This window comes from Podarcis liolepis, assembly GCF_965112155.1.
Source record: "Podarcis liolepis genome assembly, chromosome: 8".
NCBI lineage: Eukaryota > Metazoa > Chordata > Lepidosauria > Squamata > Lacertidae > Podarcis > Podarcis liolepis.
In genome coordinates, this window is record NC_139560.1 from 8,158,382 (window position 1) to 8,176,365 (window position 17,984).

Genomic DNA, 17,984 nt, shown 5'->3' on the forward strand with positions numbered 1-17,984 from the left:
TAAATAGGCACCGCTGTGGTGGGAAGGTAAACGGCATTTCCGTGCACTCTGGTTTCCATCACGGTGTTCCATTGCACCAGAAGCTGTGTAGTTCTGCTGGCTACATGACATGGAAAGCTGTTTGTGCTCAAATGCTGGCTCCCTTGGCCTGAAAGCTAGATGAGTGCTACACCCCATAGTCACCTTTGACTGGACTTAACCGTCCAGGGGTCCTTTGCCTTTAGAAATGACTCTTTCTCACCCCAGCCTCTTTTACTCTTGTGCTGCAGGGGGATCCAGGCCCTGCAGGACCCCAGGGCCCACGTGGGCTCAGAGGAATCGCGGTGAGTTGTTTCTCCCTATGGCTTTTGGGTAATATGTGTGAAACATCCCACTGGGTCCCAGCGGAGTTGTCTAAGTGGTACAAGGGACTCTGGAGGGATGAGGGGAGAGGGAGGAAAGGAATCTGGCCTTTCTGAACATGAAAAGTGAAATTTACTGTTTGCGCCTCTTAGGGCAAACAATCCAATGTATGCACGACTTTGTGCACAAACCAGAATTGGACTCATTGTGCAAATGTATGCATAACCCAGTGTGGAAATGTTTCCAATTGTAGGTCTTTTGTCTCTTCTTCCCAAGTTCCATTTCATTTTCTTTTCTTTTCTTTTCTTCCATTTCACTTCTAATTCGTATACTGCCTTCCTATATTACTATACATAAGGAAGTTTAAAGCAACAAAATAGACAAGAACACTAATAATAATAATAATAATAATAATAATAATAATAATAATAATAATAATGTATTTATACCCCGCCCATCTGCCTGGGTTTCCCCAGCCACTCTGGGCGGCTTCCAACAAAACACTAAAATACAATAACCTTTTAAACATTAAAAGCTTCCCTAAACAGGGCTGCCTTTAGATGTCTTCTAAAAGTTTGGTAGTTATTTTTCTCTTTGACATCTGGTGGGAGGGCGTTCCACAAGGCGGGTGGACTCAGAATGGACTCTTAGAGCAATCTGACCCAGTACAGAAAGTCGTAATAAAACATAACTTAAAAATGGCACAATTTATATCAAATAAAGTAACATTCAATAATCTAGTAGAATATAATAGCACACAGTAAAATCAACTCTCAAAACATCAGTAAATAATAATTAAACAGAGATTCACTCTAAACAATTACAATGAATAATTACTAAACTACGATCAATAAAAGTAACTGCAAGTCACAATGCATAAAATGCCACAATGCTTACAAAACCATGTAACTGAGAAACAAATTGAGAAACGAAGACACAAAACTTATAAAATTCTTTTTTAAAGTTCTTAAAATGTTCTTAAAAAGACTACTAACTGTTTTTTCCCCTTCCGCCAGGGCAAGAGTGGACCACCAGGGCCCCCAGGAGAAGCAGGGTCTCCAGGTAACCCAGTAAGTACAACATTTGTTGTCCCTTACTCATTACAGGGACGCAGGTGGCGCTGTGGGTAAAACCTCAGTGCCTAGGGCTTGCCGATCGCATGGTCGGCGGTTCGAATCCCCGCGGCGGGGTGAGCTCCCGTCTTTCGTTCCCAGCTCCTGCCCACCTAGCAGTTCGAAAGCACCCTTAAGGGCAAGTAGATAAATAGGTACCGCTTTATAGCGGGAAGGTAAACAGTGTTTCCGTGTGCTGCGCTGGTGCTGGCTTGCCAGCGCAACCTCGTCACGCTGGGCACGTGACCTGGAAGTGTCTCCGGACAGTGCTGACCCCCGGCCTCTTAAGTGAGATGGGCACACAACCCTAGAGTCGGACACGACTGGCCCGTACGGGCAGGGGTACCTTTGCCTTTTTACTCATTACAAGCAGTGTGGTGTAGTGGTTAGAGTATTGGACTAGGAGCTGGGAGACCAAGGTTCACTTGGCCATCTTACTGCCTCTCAGCCCAACTGACATCATGGGGTTGTCATGGGGATTATATGAGGATGGAGAGAACTATGTATGACATCTTAGAGAAAAAAGGTGAGATACAAATGAAATAAATGAATGAGTGAAGCAGGATGAGTGGTTGTTACATGCTGTGATTTATTGCCAAATGGAGAAGAAATAATGGTGTGCTTTATCCGTGGGATATATTGAAATCAGACCAAGCTGGCAGCCTTCTAGAGAAGAAATGTGCAACTGGCTGAGAAGATCAAATGCTTGGAAAGTGTCCAGTATGGATCTGGCAGGCTTCCATTTCAGGAAGTTGGAGGGCAAGCATTAGCACAGCTAAAATGTGGGGTTCTGGGAAATGACAGGTCATATCCAGGTGACTGAATCCAACAAGCCCCTTTTGGAATCAAGTAGTCCTTTGACAAGGCTTCAAGAAAGGTGAACCGTATGAAGGCATGCAGAGAAACCTGTTTGTCATTCTCTCATCACTTTATTTGAGCCATATCTGCAGACCCATCAGTTTCTTATCAACAAAAGGGGCTGCATCTGAATAACCAATAAACAGGATCTTCTTCTTTGGCGATCACTCATAGCCGAGTAAGATTGTCTTCCATAAACACAGTTTTAACAATGAGTCTGTAAGTGACTGTGGAGGCCAATTCTAGATCCACACATCCTTCCACAGTGGGGACATTGGTTTCTGGGCGGGAGTAGATCACGGTGTGGATTTGCCAAGCGTGTCTTCCTCTTAGAACGATTCTCCCTTGCGTCCTGAGTTTGAATATCTTCAAAGCCCATGACACCTTTGGTAAAGGCTGTTCTCCAATTGGAGCGCTCACAGGCAAGTGTTGGTGTTTATACTACTTTTTTTTTTTTTTTAGATTTGCCTTGAGACAGCCTATAAACCTCTTTTGTTGACCAGCAATATTACACTTTCCATTTTTAAGTTGGGAATAGAGTAGGTGCTTTGGAAGACGATAATCAGGCATCCGCACAACATGACCAGTCCGACGAAGTTGATGTTGAAGAATCATTGCTTCAACATTGGGGATCTTTGCTTCTTCCATCACACTAGTATTAGTTCGCCTGTCTTTCCAAGTGATAGAGTGGAATAGTCATCCTTTGTTTGTGACTATCTAGCCATCATGCAATCTGCGATTTGTCTGTAGGTCCTCCCACATCTTTAATGACACTGATCAGAATATCAACCAGCATCTGTTTCTTACTTTATTCTTTTTTCTTCTTCTTCATATTCCCAGGGTCCCAAAGGAAGCAAAGGGGAAACCGGCAGTGCAGGACTCCCTGGATTCATCGGGCCGCGAGGACCTCCTGTAAGCAGCAAACCAATTTTGGTCACACAGCAGACAGAACTAATAATAGGATCTCATTTGTCTGTAATTGCTCAGTGTCACCCGCTAGAACTCTGTGAAGGAGGCTTCAGGAGCCCAAAGCCCAAAGGGAATTTCACCAAGTGGCGCTGGGTTATCAGAAGTAGCTTCTGACTGTGTGGCTCTTATCCTTTTTGTGCTTTCTATTTCACAGGGAGAACCAGGTGAAAAGGGCATCCCAGGGAAAGAGGTGTGTGTTTTGACGTCTTTGTAAGATGACATGAAACAAGAGCACAACTCCCTTTTGTTGTTCTTCCTTAATTCTCTGCATGCACTTTCCCCAGGTGCAAAACTTCTTTAAATCTCTCCAAATTGCTTTTCCTCTTGGTTTTGGATGGGTGGGAGGTTCTATTACAACAGGGGAAGGGTCTTGGGGTTCAAATTTGGCCCTGCGGGCCTCTCCATGTGGCCTTGTCACTCTCCCCTTCCTCAACCACACCCTTACAAACCCTGCTTTTCCCCATAAAAATGCTAGTCCATATGACATGCACACTCTCTAATTTAATCTGAATTTGTTTTTGGAGGGTGAGAAGAAATTGATAAGTTTTAAAAAAGTTCCTAGTGATCTGTTTGCAGTATCTCAATGATCCACTTGCAAATTAAGCCCCTTCTGGCAGCACCAAAAGTAGCAACATTATATTTTCTTCTTCATTTTTTTTTAATTGGCTCTTCCTATTTCAGACCTCTTTATTTCCTTGCAGGGCACTCCAGGGAAGCCAGGTGGTGTTGGAGACAAAGGTGACAGGGTAAGCTGGAGAGCTTCACGAATGTCGATGTTGAGCAACATTGGGGAAGTGCCCAGGGCAGTCTGGGTGATGCTGCCAGAAATCATTTCCTTAATGCATGAGAGATGGGCAAGACACTTGTGGCTTACATCAGGCTTGCTCATAAATAAGTGGAGTGATATCCCCTATAACTGAAGGTTAAGATTTGGCATATCTCCGAGCCTACCCAGATTCAACCAGCTTGACAGATTGCAAATATCTCAGGTCCGTGGCCACCCAAATGTCTGTTTCTTTCTTGGTCCTGGGAAGCTTTTGAGATATGCTAGCTGCCTGGACAAAAAACATACTTATGGAGAAAAGCCTACTGGGACAAGATGGTCCTCTGAAGGGTAGTCTTCCCTCCCATGAGCATTTCTTTTTTCAGGCATAGCCTGTTTCAATCTCCCCCTTTCAGTCTAATGGAGCAATATCACAACCTTGTCCACAGCCCATCTATCTGGCACACTTTGCAAAGCTCTTTGCTGAAGGCTCTGTTCTTTTCTTCCAACTCTGCAGTTCTCTGATTCTATTCTAGTCGAGATTCCTGCATTTCCAGGGGTTGGGCGATCCTGTCGATCACTTCCAACTCTACCATTCTTTGATTCTATGCTGTTTTTATCCAACAGGGGGATCCTGGCACTAAAGGTGAAAAAGGCACAGCTGGAGAGAAAGGTCCACCTGGTGATCCTGGGATTCCCGGGCGCAAGGGACACACTGGATTAATGGGTCAACCGGGACCACCAGGGGACACAGGGCAGTCTGGACCCCCCGGTCCTCCAGGACAACCTGGATTTCCTGGGCCTAGGGTGAGTCATGTTAAAACTGGATTTTGGGAGAAGGTATAAGACAACATTTTAGTTTTCTGTCAGTTATGTCAATCGTGTTTTTTAAAAAGAAAAAAGAGGCATTTACACACACATTCAAAGAAGAAGAAGAGGGGCCACAGCTTCGCATATGTTAATGCATATTGATACAACTTTAGAAATGCATACTATAATTTAAATAGGAAGTATACTGCAACAGTGGGGGGACTACCTTTGAAGGTGAATCGGGGGCTACAACTAATCCAGAATGTGTCAGCTAGACTGGTGACTGGAAGAGGCTGCTGGGACCATATAACACCAGTCCTGAAAGACCTGCATTGGATCCCAGTACGCTTCCAAGCACAATTCAAAGTGTTGGTGCTGACCTTTAAAGCCCTAAATGGCATTGGCCTGATATACCCAAAGGAGCGTCTCCACCTCCATTGCTCAGCCATTGCTCTGAAGTCCAGCTCCAAGGGCCTTCTGGCAGTTCCCTCACTGCAGGAAGTGTGGTTACAGGAAACCAGGCAGAGGGCCTTCTTGGCAGTGGCACCCCTCCCATGGAATCCCCTCCCACTATATGTCAAGGAGATAAGTAACTATGCAACCTTTCAGAGAAATCTGAAGACAGCCCTGTATATGGAAGTTTTCACTGTTTGATGTTTTATTATGCTTTTATATTTGTAGGAAGCCACCCATGGTGGCTAGGGCAACCCAGTCAGATGGGTGGGGTACAAATAATAAAATTGTTGTTGTTATTATAAGTACAGTGCATCTCAACATAGTGGGGAAAACTGGGGCCAGGGGACCCATGTGCTTGCCTAGCCTATTCCCATGGTGTTTCTAATTGTTCACTGGCAACTTTGAGATCCCTATTGCTCTCTTGCAACTGGATTGAAACTGGGCAGCCCTTAAGCTAAATGAATGTGCTCTATAAAGAAGGACACATGAGCATCCTAAAAGGGACTTGCATCCATGTACTGTCAAGAGTCCCTCTACCCTTAACAGATTGCTGGTAACAGTGATGGTGACCTTAACAATAAGAAAAGAACATTTTCTGTTGACATTGACTCATGATTATTGGCCTCAAGCTCCCCTACAAACAAAAACAAAAAAACCTTCTAGAATTAATTTTTCATGAGCATACACTGGGGAAAAATATTAATTTGCACCAATGATTATGAGGTTGTTTTTTATTTAAAAATATAACAGAGTATTTTTGGAGATTCGTGCAATTGCCATTTTTCTGCTAATTGGAAAATAAGGACATCTATTACCTTGAAAGGTTCCTGAGGCTTTCTTCAAGTTGAAAATGCAATATATGGAGATAATTTCCACACTTGTTCAGTCCTAGTCCTAATATAACAGGACTTGCATTAAGCACTGTTCAGCTAGTAAGGGGAGTAGAAGAATGAAAAACTCATCTATCCAAATCTGCACAGAAAAGATTACAGGCAATTAGCATGTTATTACTTGAGCTGCAATTTCAAGAGGAAAATGGAGGTGTGTTTCAGGTCAGCTTCACACTGGAATTTGCAAAAATAAAAATAAAAATCCTCAAGTCTCCCTATCACATAAGCCACAAATATTGTTGGAACATTGAACTCTCCCTTCCTTCCTTCCTTCCTTCCTTCCTTCCTTCCTTCCTTCCTTCCTTAGGGGGACACTCCATCAGTGGAAACTCTGCGAAGGCTCATCCAGGAAGAGCTAGGAAAACAACTTGATGGTGAGAATGATTACAAAGTGACTGAGATACCCCCTACATGTATAATATGGTTGCAAGAGACCTAGATGTGTACATGGGAATCCAGACAGTTAAGGAGAAACTAAAATAGTATATATATATAGAGAGAGAGAGCGCGCAACTAGACCTGGACTGAGATGGTTCAGCCAAGATTGAGGATGATTTTCAGCATATGGGTTTATGAAATGGACCAAAAATGTCTTGCTTAAAAAAAAAGGATTCATCTCACTACCACTTGTGCTCCAAGACTTCCCTTTCCTTCGCTGTCCTCCACCATACCCCATTCACCCTCAAAATCTTCTCAAGGGAATTGGGGCAGCCTCCAGGGAAGGCATAGGGCAGGAAGAGAGAAAGTCTAATTCCTGTTCCCTGAAGCTGCATGTTCACTCTGATTCAATGCAAAGTTCAACATCCTGAGAATTATAATTTTTGTTGTTGTTAAAAGAATAAAGTTTCTAGTACTAAGTTTGGACAGGTTTTCCAGTAGTTTTAGGTGAGGCTTTAGTACCTTTCATATTACTAACCTCTTGACATGACCATCAAAATCTGAATAATGAAAAGCAAGGGAACTATTGCAAATATGTACAGGTCACTGAATTACGCTTTCCTGGTGTACAATTTTGAAAATGAAACACAGTATTAAGCTGAGTATCAAGAGCCCAACTTATAATGCATCTGAAAAGGACTAAGGAAAAGAATGTAGAACAAGGTTTTGTCCAGGAGCCCCAAGGATTTCTTAGCTAAGCATTCAGGGAACAGCTGATAGGGGTAAGGAAGGCTTGCGGGAAGTTATTCTCTGGTCATTGACTCCAACATTTCCCCTTCTTTTTCCAGCCCCCATGCATAATAACCTTCTCTATGTTTTCCTGCAGCCAGACTGCCCTACCTCATAAGCCAGATGCAGCCAGCCCACGTCAAAGCACCTCAGGGTAGACCAGGGCCTCCAGGAGAACCTGGTAAAGAAGGCCCTCCAGGCAGAGGAGGTCCTCCAGGAGAACCTGGCAGGCCTGGACAGCCTGGTTCAGAAGGACCAGCAGGACCGATGGGCCCCAAAGGTGAGTGAGCCTTAAGTACGGTGAGCAGAGACTGAGCTGAGATGGAGAACTCAGAATTAATATTTGCAAACAGCTGGAACGAGAAGAGAGTTTCTGCAACAGGAAATGATGCATAATGACATTCTAAAGCTAGGTCAGTCTTGGAAAAACAAGGTGTTGTTGGCACCTGTCTGTCTTGAGAGACTCCAGGAGTGAGGTCAAACCACTGGAGAATCACAGCGCCTGCTGTGACTGCAGAGACCAGTAACACCAAAGTGACCTCCCTAGGGCACAAGCCTAGGCAGTGTGTATGGAGGTTCTGGGCTGCCCACATTCCAAAACCCCCTCTCAGCCTTGCTGATGTGGTCAAGAGGAAAGCAGAACAATATGTTGGGCACCAGCTTGGTTGCAGGTGTTGTCATCATCATCATCATTTTATTTGTATACTGCCTTTCCACAGTTAGAACAGAGCTAAAGGCAGCTTACAATATGAAAAGATTTATAGTTACAAACATAGCAAAGTATTCATAAAAATAAATAAAACACATCAAAAACTACGTAACCAAACTGAACCATTTCCACATAAAAACAAAGATACAAAAATGAGAGTTTTAGAGTTTGGATTTGATATCCCGCTTTATCACTACCCTAAGGAGTCTCAAAGCTGCTAACATTCTCCTTTCCCTTCCTTCCCAGTGGCGTAGCATGGGTTGTCAGCACCCGGGGCAAGGCAAGTAATTTGCGCCCCCTAACCCATGGATTTGCGCCCCCTAACCCTAACCCCCAGATGTTGCGCCCGGTGCGGCCGGCCCCCCTGCACCCCCCACGCTACGCCACTGTTCCTCCCCCACAACAAACACTCTGTGAGGTGAGTGGGGCTGAGAGACTTCAAAGAAGTGTGACTAGCTCAAGGTCACCCAGCAGCTGCATGTGGAGGAGCGGAGACGCAAACCCGGTTCACCAGATTACGAGTCCACCACTCTTAACCAGTACACCACGCTGTCTATCAACAACAGCAAAAACTCCTGACAAAACTTTCCCCAAAATACCCCAGTCCTTGCTGGGCAGCAGCAGTTCTTATAACGCCCTGGGCCAGGTGGAGAGAGGCAGGATAGATAGATAAACTCTATTCACATTAGCCAACGGCCATAGCAACATAAAACAAGCATTATATACAATTAAAAAGACAACAATGGGTAAAAAGGGCAATAAAATGACCAAGTAGAGAGGCAGGAATGGGGCCCTCTGGTTCCCAGCACGTCAGATTTCCAGAAGGAGGCATGGAGGATGTCATCCAACTGTCTTAGGGACCTCAGTCTAGATTTGTGTAGAGTTTACTCCCTAGCCTTTTCTTCTCCAGAAGATGTCCAGCAGGGCATTATTTCCATGGCATTTTCACACCCAAAAATGTATGCAGTAAATGGACATAAGTGCAATCAAGCTCAATGGGGCTTACTGTATAGGATTACTCTCTTACTGTCCATTTTTAACAACAGGAAAGAATAAACCTCATAAAGACAAGTATTTGTTTCTTTTTAAGTCCAAAAGCTTTTAGCTCATTATAACAGAGTGATGAATGTTAACATACTGGAGAGTAGAATGGGTCCTAGTCAGGTTCCTCTTCCTTTTTATCTTCTGAACTCTGCTGCTCAAATTTTGTTTCGTTCTCCCCCCAGGTGAGAGAGGAGACAAAGGAGAGAAAGGAGATGCTGGTGTTGGCCAGAGGGGAGAAATTGGTCCCCCAGGAATTCCAGGTGAGTGAAGGGATGAGCAGCTTTGACTTGGCATGATAGAATGCAGCATTGTCAGGGACTGGCAGGGCTCCAAGGAGTGTGGGGCAGAGGCAGGCGACCAGGATAGGGGACTAGTAATTTATACCTGAAGGAGCATCTCCACCTCCATCGTTCTGCCCAGACACTGAGTTCCAGTGCTGAGGGCATTCTGGTGGTTCCCTCACTGCGAGAAGCCAAGTTACAGGGAACCAGGCAGAGGGCCTTCTCAGTAGTGGCACCCGCCCTGTGGAACGCCCTCCCACCAGATGTCAAAGAGAACCACAACTACCAGACCTTTAGAAGACAGCTGAAGGCAGCCCTGTTTAGGGAAGGTTTCAATGTTTAATAGATTATTGTATTTTAATATTCTGTTGGAAACCACCCAGAGAGGCTGGGGAAACCCAGCCAGATGGGCAGGGTATAAATAATAAATTATTATTATTATTATTATTATTATTATTATTATTATTATTATTATTATTAAGCTTGATGCTGCCCGCAACGCAAGAGCCAGGGCAAGGGAACAGAGTTAGGGCAGTCTGAGACAGAGGAAAGCACAGTCAACAGATGGGTCAGTAGACTCCACATCTTCCCCTGTCCCTGCTGTCTCCTAGAACCAGGAGGGACTTGAAGTGGGAAGAGCAGCAGTGACTGCCAAGCAGGAGAAGTCTCAGGTTGCAGGAGCACAACCTGTCAAGGGAGGGTATATAAGCCAGCAGAAGGGTGGGGTTGTCCCTGTTGCTGCAGTTGCTCTGCAAAGCCAAGACTTGTGGACAGCTGCCTAGAAGCTAGACGTGTGCCTCTGTGTGTGTCCAGAGCACTGTAGAAGCTGTTAGAATTCCTGCTCCGTGATTGCAGTCATGGGATTTTTGTCTATCACATGACGGTGTATGTTTTGACTCCACAAAGTAGGAAGTGACAGAGACAGGATGTTATCCTTTGTTCTTTCTCTTTGCTGTCTGATGCTAGAGAGAGAGGGAGCCATATCGCAGTGCTCTCTGTGTGTTTATATGTAAATAAAGTAGATTAGCCAAAATGCTGAGTTGCTGAGGTCTGTTACGCAAGCTGCACAAACTCTGCGGATCCCTAAGTGTGCTGATGTCTGTTGGCATCAGTTGCTGTGATATTTGGGCTGAAGAAAGCTTTTGAAGCTCCCGAATGATCGACCAGGAGGGAAAGAACATGCCAGTTGGGTATGTGTCTCTGCCAGGGTCCTACTCGAGTGTAGGAAAAGCTCCTGACAGAAGCTGCAGTGGGTGTTTCTCTTGTTGGTGAAAAAGTTTACTATCACACATGTGCCTTCCTTATCTGGAATGGACCATGAGATGCACATGCCAATCTGGTACCCATCAGACTTTTCATTATGAAGATGCTGCCATGGCTGGCTTTGGTCCAGCTTTGTTTTCAACCACCTTTAGACAACAGCTCATTTTGCAGGTGAAGCTGCCTTTTTTCTTAGCCTGACCATCCAAACACGGGCGCTGTTTGGTCAGACTGGCAGCAACGTGGCAGTGATGCTTACCCACAATGCTTTGTTCCCTAGGTGTCCCAGGTGAACCTGGCTATGGCAAAGATGGGATGCCAGGATCACCAGGCCCCCAGGGCGAAGCGGGCGTTCCTGGACTGATGGGTCCCCAGGGGCCACCAGGAGCCAATGGACAATGTGACCCCTCTCAGTGTGCTTACTATGCAAGCCTGGCTGCCAGGCCCAGCAACGTCAAGGGGCCTTAGAAGGCAAGGCCCCAAAGCTCATGGACCTCCTATGGACCTACGTCTGAAACTTGAAGCCAGCAAGGAAGTTGCGAGGTCTCGCCTGTTTTCCCTGCTTCTGTTTCTTTTCGAGAGGCCTTGTAGACTATTAAAACCATCCAATGCTGCCGGTCGGTCAAGTTTATCATAAATAAGAAGTTATAAATTGCTATTCTTTTATGAGGTGAAAAGTGCTCTTTGTTTTGCTTTTGTTTTCTCTAATATCAGGGCAAATTCAAAGTTTTTAAAAGAAGGTTTTTTAAATATATATATAAATATTGTCAATGAAGTATAGAAAGAATCCCTGTTAGAGCTGAAAAAGAAGACATTTTGGCTGTTGATTTTTTAAAATTCTTATTATTATCATCTCTGAAGGCTAAGCTAGGGGCACAATAGAGACCTGGAAGTGAACAATGTGACAGAAAGAGGTCGCATACTGGCTGGATAAGTCATAAGTGGCAGCGGGAGATTAGGAGCAACAATATAAATTTGTACACCCATTACAATCAGTTTCTGGAACAGGATATTTACTTAGCTGGAGGTACCTCCTATCTGTCTAAAGATCATAGATGTAATTATTCAGGGCTTTGTTTAGCCCAAGTTGTAAGGCAGAGGGACCTGCTAATATTAAACGGTATGATAGAGAGAGGGAATATACCCACTTTACAAAGCATGGAGGCAGTGTGATAGATTATATTGCGATCTTACAATTTGCATATAGGTTTGTCATTAGGAGCCTCAGATTCTCCTTGGTCCATCTAGACAGCATTTCTTGCTCTGTCAGGGAGCAGCTGCCAAGCTTTTCCATCAAGCGTCTGTCCCAGCACAATCTGGGACTGACCCTGCTTCCTGCATGCAAAACAGTAGCTCTGTCACTGAGCCCTTCCCCTAAAAATAAAATAAGACTCTAGTCTTCATGGATTTGAATATGGGATCTAATTAAATGTAGACATAGGAATCTGCCTTCTGTCAAGTCTCGCCATTGGTCCATCTTGCTTAGAATTGTCTACGGTGGCTGGTAGCAGGTCACCGTTTCAGACAGGGAGCCTGTCCCAGGAGATGTCATCACCTCAGACCTTCTACATGCAGTGCAAATGTTCTACCATCTGATCTACAGCTCTCCCCTTACAGGCCTTGTCAACTGCCCATTCACCTTCCTATACATTTCTCCCTGGCCACCTGCTTTTCTCACCCACATCTGAAGGTTTCAGCTGCGGGGGGATGTCTAGGGTGAAGGGAAAGTGGCTGGCAGGAGAAGGGGGAGTAAAGTACCACTTTTCCCTGTGCGTTTCTTCTGTACCTCTTCCGTTTTCCAGTGATTAAGCAATGGCCCATGAATCAAAGAGTCAGGTCTGTAACTGAAAATCTGTCTTTGCCCTCATCATCTCCTAAATATTTATTGCTTTATTTTCATCCGAGTCTCCCCAGCACACCTGCATCCAGTCATTATTAAACAAAATGACAGAGGAAAAGCCTTTTTTTTTTAACCGCCCTGAGACCTCCGGGTATATAAATTCAATGAATAACAAAATAAATAATACATAAAAGTGAGGGGATATATGTAACAAGTATTTGCTTCTTCAGCAAAATGTATCAGTCCAAACCTAATTTTTTGCCTTGATTTGGCTCAATTCCCCAAGGCTCAGGGTGAGTGGGTAACACTGTAAATTGGTTATTTTGTGAGATGAAAAAACACACACACACATTTTAATAGTGCAATCCTTGACTTGTTTGCTCAGAAGTCAGTCCCACTGCAGTCCTACCTGTGATCCTTGAAGAATGAACCTGGGATATTAGGACTGCGTCTTTAATATCACATACCACAGCATATTGGAAGATTTTCCTGAAGCAGTGAGATAGTTGGTACCCATCTGTCTTGGGAGGCAATGGAGGAGTCAAGCTGTTGGAATGTTGCAGAGCTTGCTGTGGCTGTTGAGACTGATACAGGAGAGACATGTTTTGTTGCAGCTGGGGAAGATGACGGTGTTGGGTTGTGCTGCTGTAGATACACAATGGCTTCTTCTCTCTGCACCCCTCCCAGTGGTCATTCCTCCTCTGGTCACTGCTATGGATGAACAACCTGTCTGTCTCCAGGCACTGTGGTCTTCTGTGAGGGATTCCCACATGGTGGGGTTGAAGTTGCCAGCCTTCATGTTATGTTTGCAGGCATCTTTGTAATGCAGAGTTGGTCTGCCAAAGGGCCTGGTATCTGAATCCAGGTCCTTGTAGCGCAGGCATAGGCAAACATGGCCCTCCTGATGTTTTGGGACTACAACTCCCATCATCCCTAGCTAACAGGACCAGTGGCCAAGGATGATGGGAATTGTAGTCTCAAAAACATCTGGAGGGCCAAGTTTACTAATGCCTGTTGTAGAGCATGTAAAGCAGAGAAATAGCTGGCATTAATTTTGCTGGCTGGGTGGTGTGGTTGGTAGAGGAAACCATTCCAGCCGAAGTTGAATTCCAATGCTGGAATCAACCTCAGAACTGCCTGGGTGGGATCAGAGCATCCCTGCGCTGGGGCACTGCAATCAGGATTGCATCCGGGATGCTGAGAGAAGATATAGTCAATGGGAAATCTGCCAGGTCAATTCCACAGCTCTAGGATGATGCAATGCTACTTGATTCTTGATCCATTAAATTCTGACTGTCAGCTCACCAGAGCCCCACTGCAGGCAGATAATCATTCCCAGTTTGGGTACCTAAGATCTTTTTGGAAAAATATATAAACTGGAAATACTGAATCTGAAACCTCATGCATGCAAAGCCATTGTTCTATAATGGAGCTTTGAACTCACATGGCTATGCCATGGCACAAATCTTACAAATACCGTTTGGCACCCATTGCCTTCTTGTTTACAAATGTTTTCTTTGCCAAGATTAGCCAAGGGGCAGCCATATGGTTGGGCTTTTGTTTTCCCCTTTGTTAAGTGAGCTGGCTTTTTAAACCTGCGGATTCTGAAGCAGCCAAGTACAATAGAGACAATAGTAGTGGTGGAGGAGCCGGCAACAAGTCCATGCAATAAGTTCATCATTTCAACGGAAGAAGCTCTTAGACTGTGCTGTTGATTTAGTGTTAAAGACAAATGTTATTTATATATTTTCAAAGGTGCTATTTTTATGTGGGTTTTATGGCATCAGTGCTTTCCTTTTTTTGAAGAAATGCAACAGTATAATCTGTGGAGTGTCTAAATTATTGTGATTGTAGCAAGCAGGCTCTATTCCAGATAATTATGATGCCTGTGTTGTCTCTGAAGGAGAAATCTCAGAAGTATTTTGCTGGCAAATAAATATCTTAGCCAAAATGTTCTAAGGGAGTTTGATTTGCAGCTTTGTCTCTTTCTTGTTGGACTAAATATTGGGGAGGGGGGCATTTTGCTGGTGATGAGTTTTTGTTTCCTGTCCTTTGTAAGTGGTCCCTTTTGCAACACTGCCTCATGGTCCTATTTGACTAAGGCGGTGGCTGCTGTTTTCAGTGGAATTATTAAACCCTTCCCCACCCACGTGCCCACTGCTTTTGTGTGCTGTGCTGAATTTCTGGCACAAAAGATTGCAGGCACCTGAAACCCTTCCCTCTCAGAATAATTTCAGGCTATAATGTATATACATGTTATTTTGCATTATTTAATAAAATTAAATATTCAAAAAGCACCATTTATCTTTATGGGTAGGCTACCAGAGGCATGCATACAAAAATGCTTATTTATTTTCATGCACACTTTTTTTAAAGAAAAAAAAAATCACAAATGGATATGTCACTGGGCCCAATGGAACTTAAGGTTTGAAAAAGCAGAAGCCGATATGGATGTATTTGTCCATCCTTGCTAATAAAATACCAGCCTTTGTAACTTGCTAAATGAAATATTTCATATATTGTTAAATACACATTTGGTGACACAGACATTATCTCTCCACCTAAGTCCCAAGTTTTAATTGCTATGTTTTCAAGGAATGCCTTTTATTGCATTTTTATTATTATTACGAATGTTTCTATTTTAATGTATTGAGAGGATTATATTGTACAGTGGTACCTCGGGTTACATATGCTTCAGGTTACATATGCTTCAGGTTACAGACTCCACTAACCCAGAAATAGTACCTCAGGTTAAGAACTTTGCTGCAGGATGAGAACAGAAATCATGCAGTGGCGGTGCGGCAGCAGCCAGAGGCCCCATTAGCTAAAGTGGTGCTTCAGGTTAAGAACAATTTCAGGTTAAGAACGGACCTCCGGAACGAATTAAGTCCGTAACCAGAGATACCACTGTTGAGGTTTATATTCTAATGGTTGTGTAACTGTCCTTTGTCCTTGCAAACTTCTTAGAAGCCTATTTTGACATTTAGCATTATATGGTAAGCATATTATTGCAATGCGCTCAGCATGGGGCTTCCCTTGAAGATGACTCGAAAACCTCAATTGTTTCAAAATGCAGTGGCCAGATTATGTTCCACTCTCACATAAACCCTGTTTCAAAACAGCTGTATTGGTTACCAGTTCATTTCTGGGCTCATTTCAAGAAGCTCACACCTCCTTCACTACAGGACCCCCCCCCCCCCCGCTTTGGTGTTAAAATAGGCAGAGGCAAGTCCTCTTAGTTGTTCCACCACCCTCAGAAGCTCTGGAGGTGGCAACCTAGGAAAGGACATCTTTCATGCTGAAAACACACCTCTTTTCCAGTGTGGTGTAGTGGTTAAGAGAAGTAGACTCGTAATCTGGTGGATCGGGTTCACTTCCCCGCTCCTCCACATGCAGCTGCTGGGTGACCTTGGGCTAGTCACGCTTCTCTGAAGTCTCTCAACCTCATTTACCTCACAGAGTGTTTGTTGTGGGGAAGGAAGGTGAAATATACTCAGAGTCGCCAAGTGATTTCATGCTCTTTATTCAGCTCATAGTGGTGAGGAGGAATGAATGAAAGTCCCCTCAAAGTATCTGCTTTATATACATTATTTACACAATGGGCTGCACATGATTGGCTAATTCCGGAATTCTACTGTAAGCTAATCAGGTTGTGGATTCACTTCTATCTGGAGCATGATTGGGTGGTTCCTGCCAACCAATCATACTGCTGCATTGTTCTAGGACCAATCAGACTGCTGCATTCTGAATCCTATTCAACTCAGTACATAACAGAAGGGAAAGGAGAATGTTAGCCACTTTGAGACTCCTTGGGGTAGTGATAAAGCGGGATATCAAATCCAAACTCTTCATCTTCTTCTTCTCTGGCATTTGCAGCTGAGATGTATACTTTTAAGTCCCACCTTTAAAATATGTGCTTCTGTGATTCAAAGTCATTCCAAACTGTTTTTAACGTTTTGATTATCACAATCCACCATAGGAACTTAGGGTTAAAGGAACATGGGGTTAAATAACAACAGCAGCAACAAAAAAGGATGATGTCATATCCTCCAACATTTCTCTGATGAAAATAGGGACGTCCTAAGGAAAAGCGGGGCAATCCCGAATCAAATAAAAAACTGGGACGGCTTCTGCAAATCCAGAACCATCCCTGGAAAATAGGAATACTTGGTGGGTCTGTGGTGTAGAGACCACTGGAGGAAAAAGACAGCCATCTTGCATCACCAGCATTCCCAGTGATATCAATGCCTTTTGAATTGGGCGAAAGTGACTGCAATACGTCAGACTGCAAAAGAAAAGAAAAACAGGTTGAAACAGGTGAGGACTGACAGATGGTGAAGGTAATCAATAGCACAGAACTGTAGTTTCAGTTTACATTGAAATGGAAGTTGGCTTTGCTTAAGTAAAGAAAACAGTGTGGGCTGGGCTGTGTACTTTCTGTCAGGAGCCGCACAAAAGATGAGGAAGTTTTTGCTCTCCAGAGACACAAGTGTTTACCTACCAGATGTAGCTGAGCAACCTGAAAGCTCTCTGTATTTACAACAAGGAAGAATTCAGGTGGACTGAGAGCCAAGCTGAGGGAAGTCTCAAAAGCAGCTGACAGTGGACCATGACCCCTTTTCTCCTGTTTCACCAAGAAGGAGGATGAAACTAGCCGGCAACTTCCCTCTGCCCCTACTCTATGCTGACCAGCAATGGAAATTCCAACAGAACACGATCCCCAGTACAAAGGTGGGAAAAAGCTCAAACTGGAAGGAAAAGAGTTGATGTCAGTGCCTCGCCAGATCTTTGCACTGCAAGGATTGAGAGTTCTGGAGATGACTCCGGAACGAGAGAGCTGCCTGAGGTACAGGATGGATCTTGTCCCTCGTGAGATTGGCCACTTGCAAAACCTGGCCTTCCTCTACCTGGACTCCAACAACTTGAAAGAGGTCCCTGCTGAGATAGGCTCCTTAGGCAAGCTGGAGAGACTCACCCTCAGCAACAACAGCATAACCTCTCTGCCTGAGGAAATAGGAGGCCTCCAGAAACTTCATAGTCTCCATTTGGCAAACAACAGCCTGGCAGAGCTCCCTGCACCTGTTTGTCAGCTGAGGAACCTGGTCTTCTTAGATGCTACCGATAACCACATCAGCACTATCCCTGACGCCATTCAGCAGCTGCAGAAACTGGAAACATTGCTGCTGCTTTTCAATTCTCTCAGGCATCTGCCACGGGGAGTCTGTTCCTTAAAGGCCTTGAAGACTCTCTGGCTAGGACAGAACAACCTCAAGGCTCTCCCATCAAACTTTGGTCAGCTGGTAAACTTGGACTGGGGTTCAAATTACTGTTCCTGCAGCTTTGAAGGGAATCCATTGGTGCAACCACCTCCTGAAGTGTGCAGTGGAGGGCCTGTTGTGATCAGGGAGTATTTTGCCTCTTTTAGGGGATAGATATCTATGTGTAGGGTAAGTAGAGCTGAGAGAGAAGTTAACACTTACAGG

General features: G+C 44.4%; 1 protein-coding gene across 1 annotated transcript in view; it reads left to right on the plus strand.

The window, feature by feature from the left end:
- COL22A1 (collagen type XXII alpha 1 chain) overlaps positions 1–14,793 on the plus strand; it is a 185,145-nt gene extending 170,352 nt beyond the window's left edge. Inside the window, exons 56-65 of the mRNA XM_083516504.1 lie at positions 270–323; positions 1,359–1,412; positions 3,153–3,224; positions 3,436–3,471; positions 3,983–4,027; positions 4,672–4,851; positions 6,508–6,574; positions 7,465–7,647; positions 9,303–9,380; positions 10,942–14,793. Of these exons, the coding sequence (XP_083372630.1) occupies positions 270–323; positions 1,359–1,412; positions 3,153–3,224; positions 3,436–3,471; positions 3,983–4,027; positions 4,672–4,851; positions 6,508–6,574; positions 7,465–7,647; positions 9,303–9,380; positions 10,942–11,129 (957 nt within the window). The 3' untranslated portion in view covers positions 11,130–14,793. The remainder of the gene's footprint in view (positions 1–269; positions 324–1,358; positions 1,413–3,152; positions 3,225–3,435; positions 3,472–3,982; positions 4,028–4,671; positions 4,852–6,507; positions 6,575–7,464; positions 7,648–9,302; positions 9,381–10,941) is intronic.
- Positions 14,794–17,984: the final 3,191 nt, after the last annotated feature.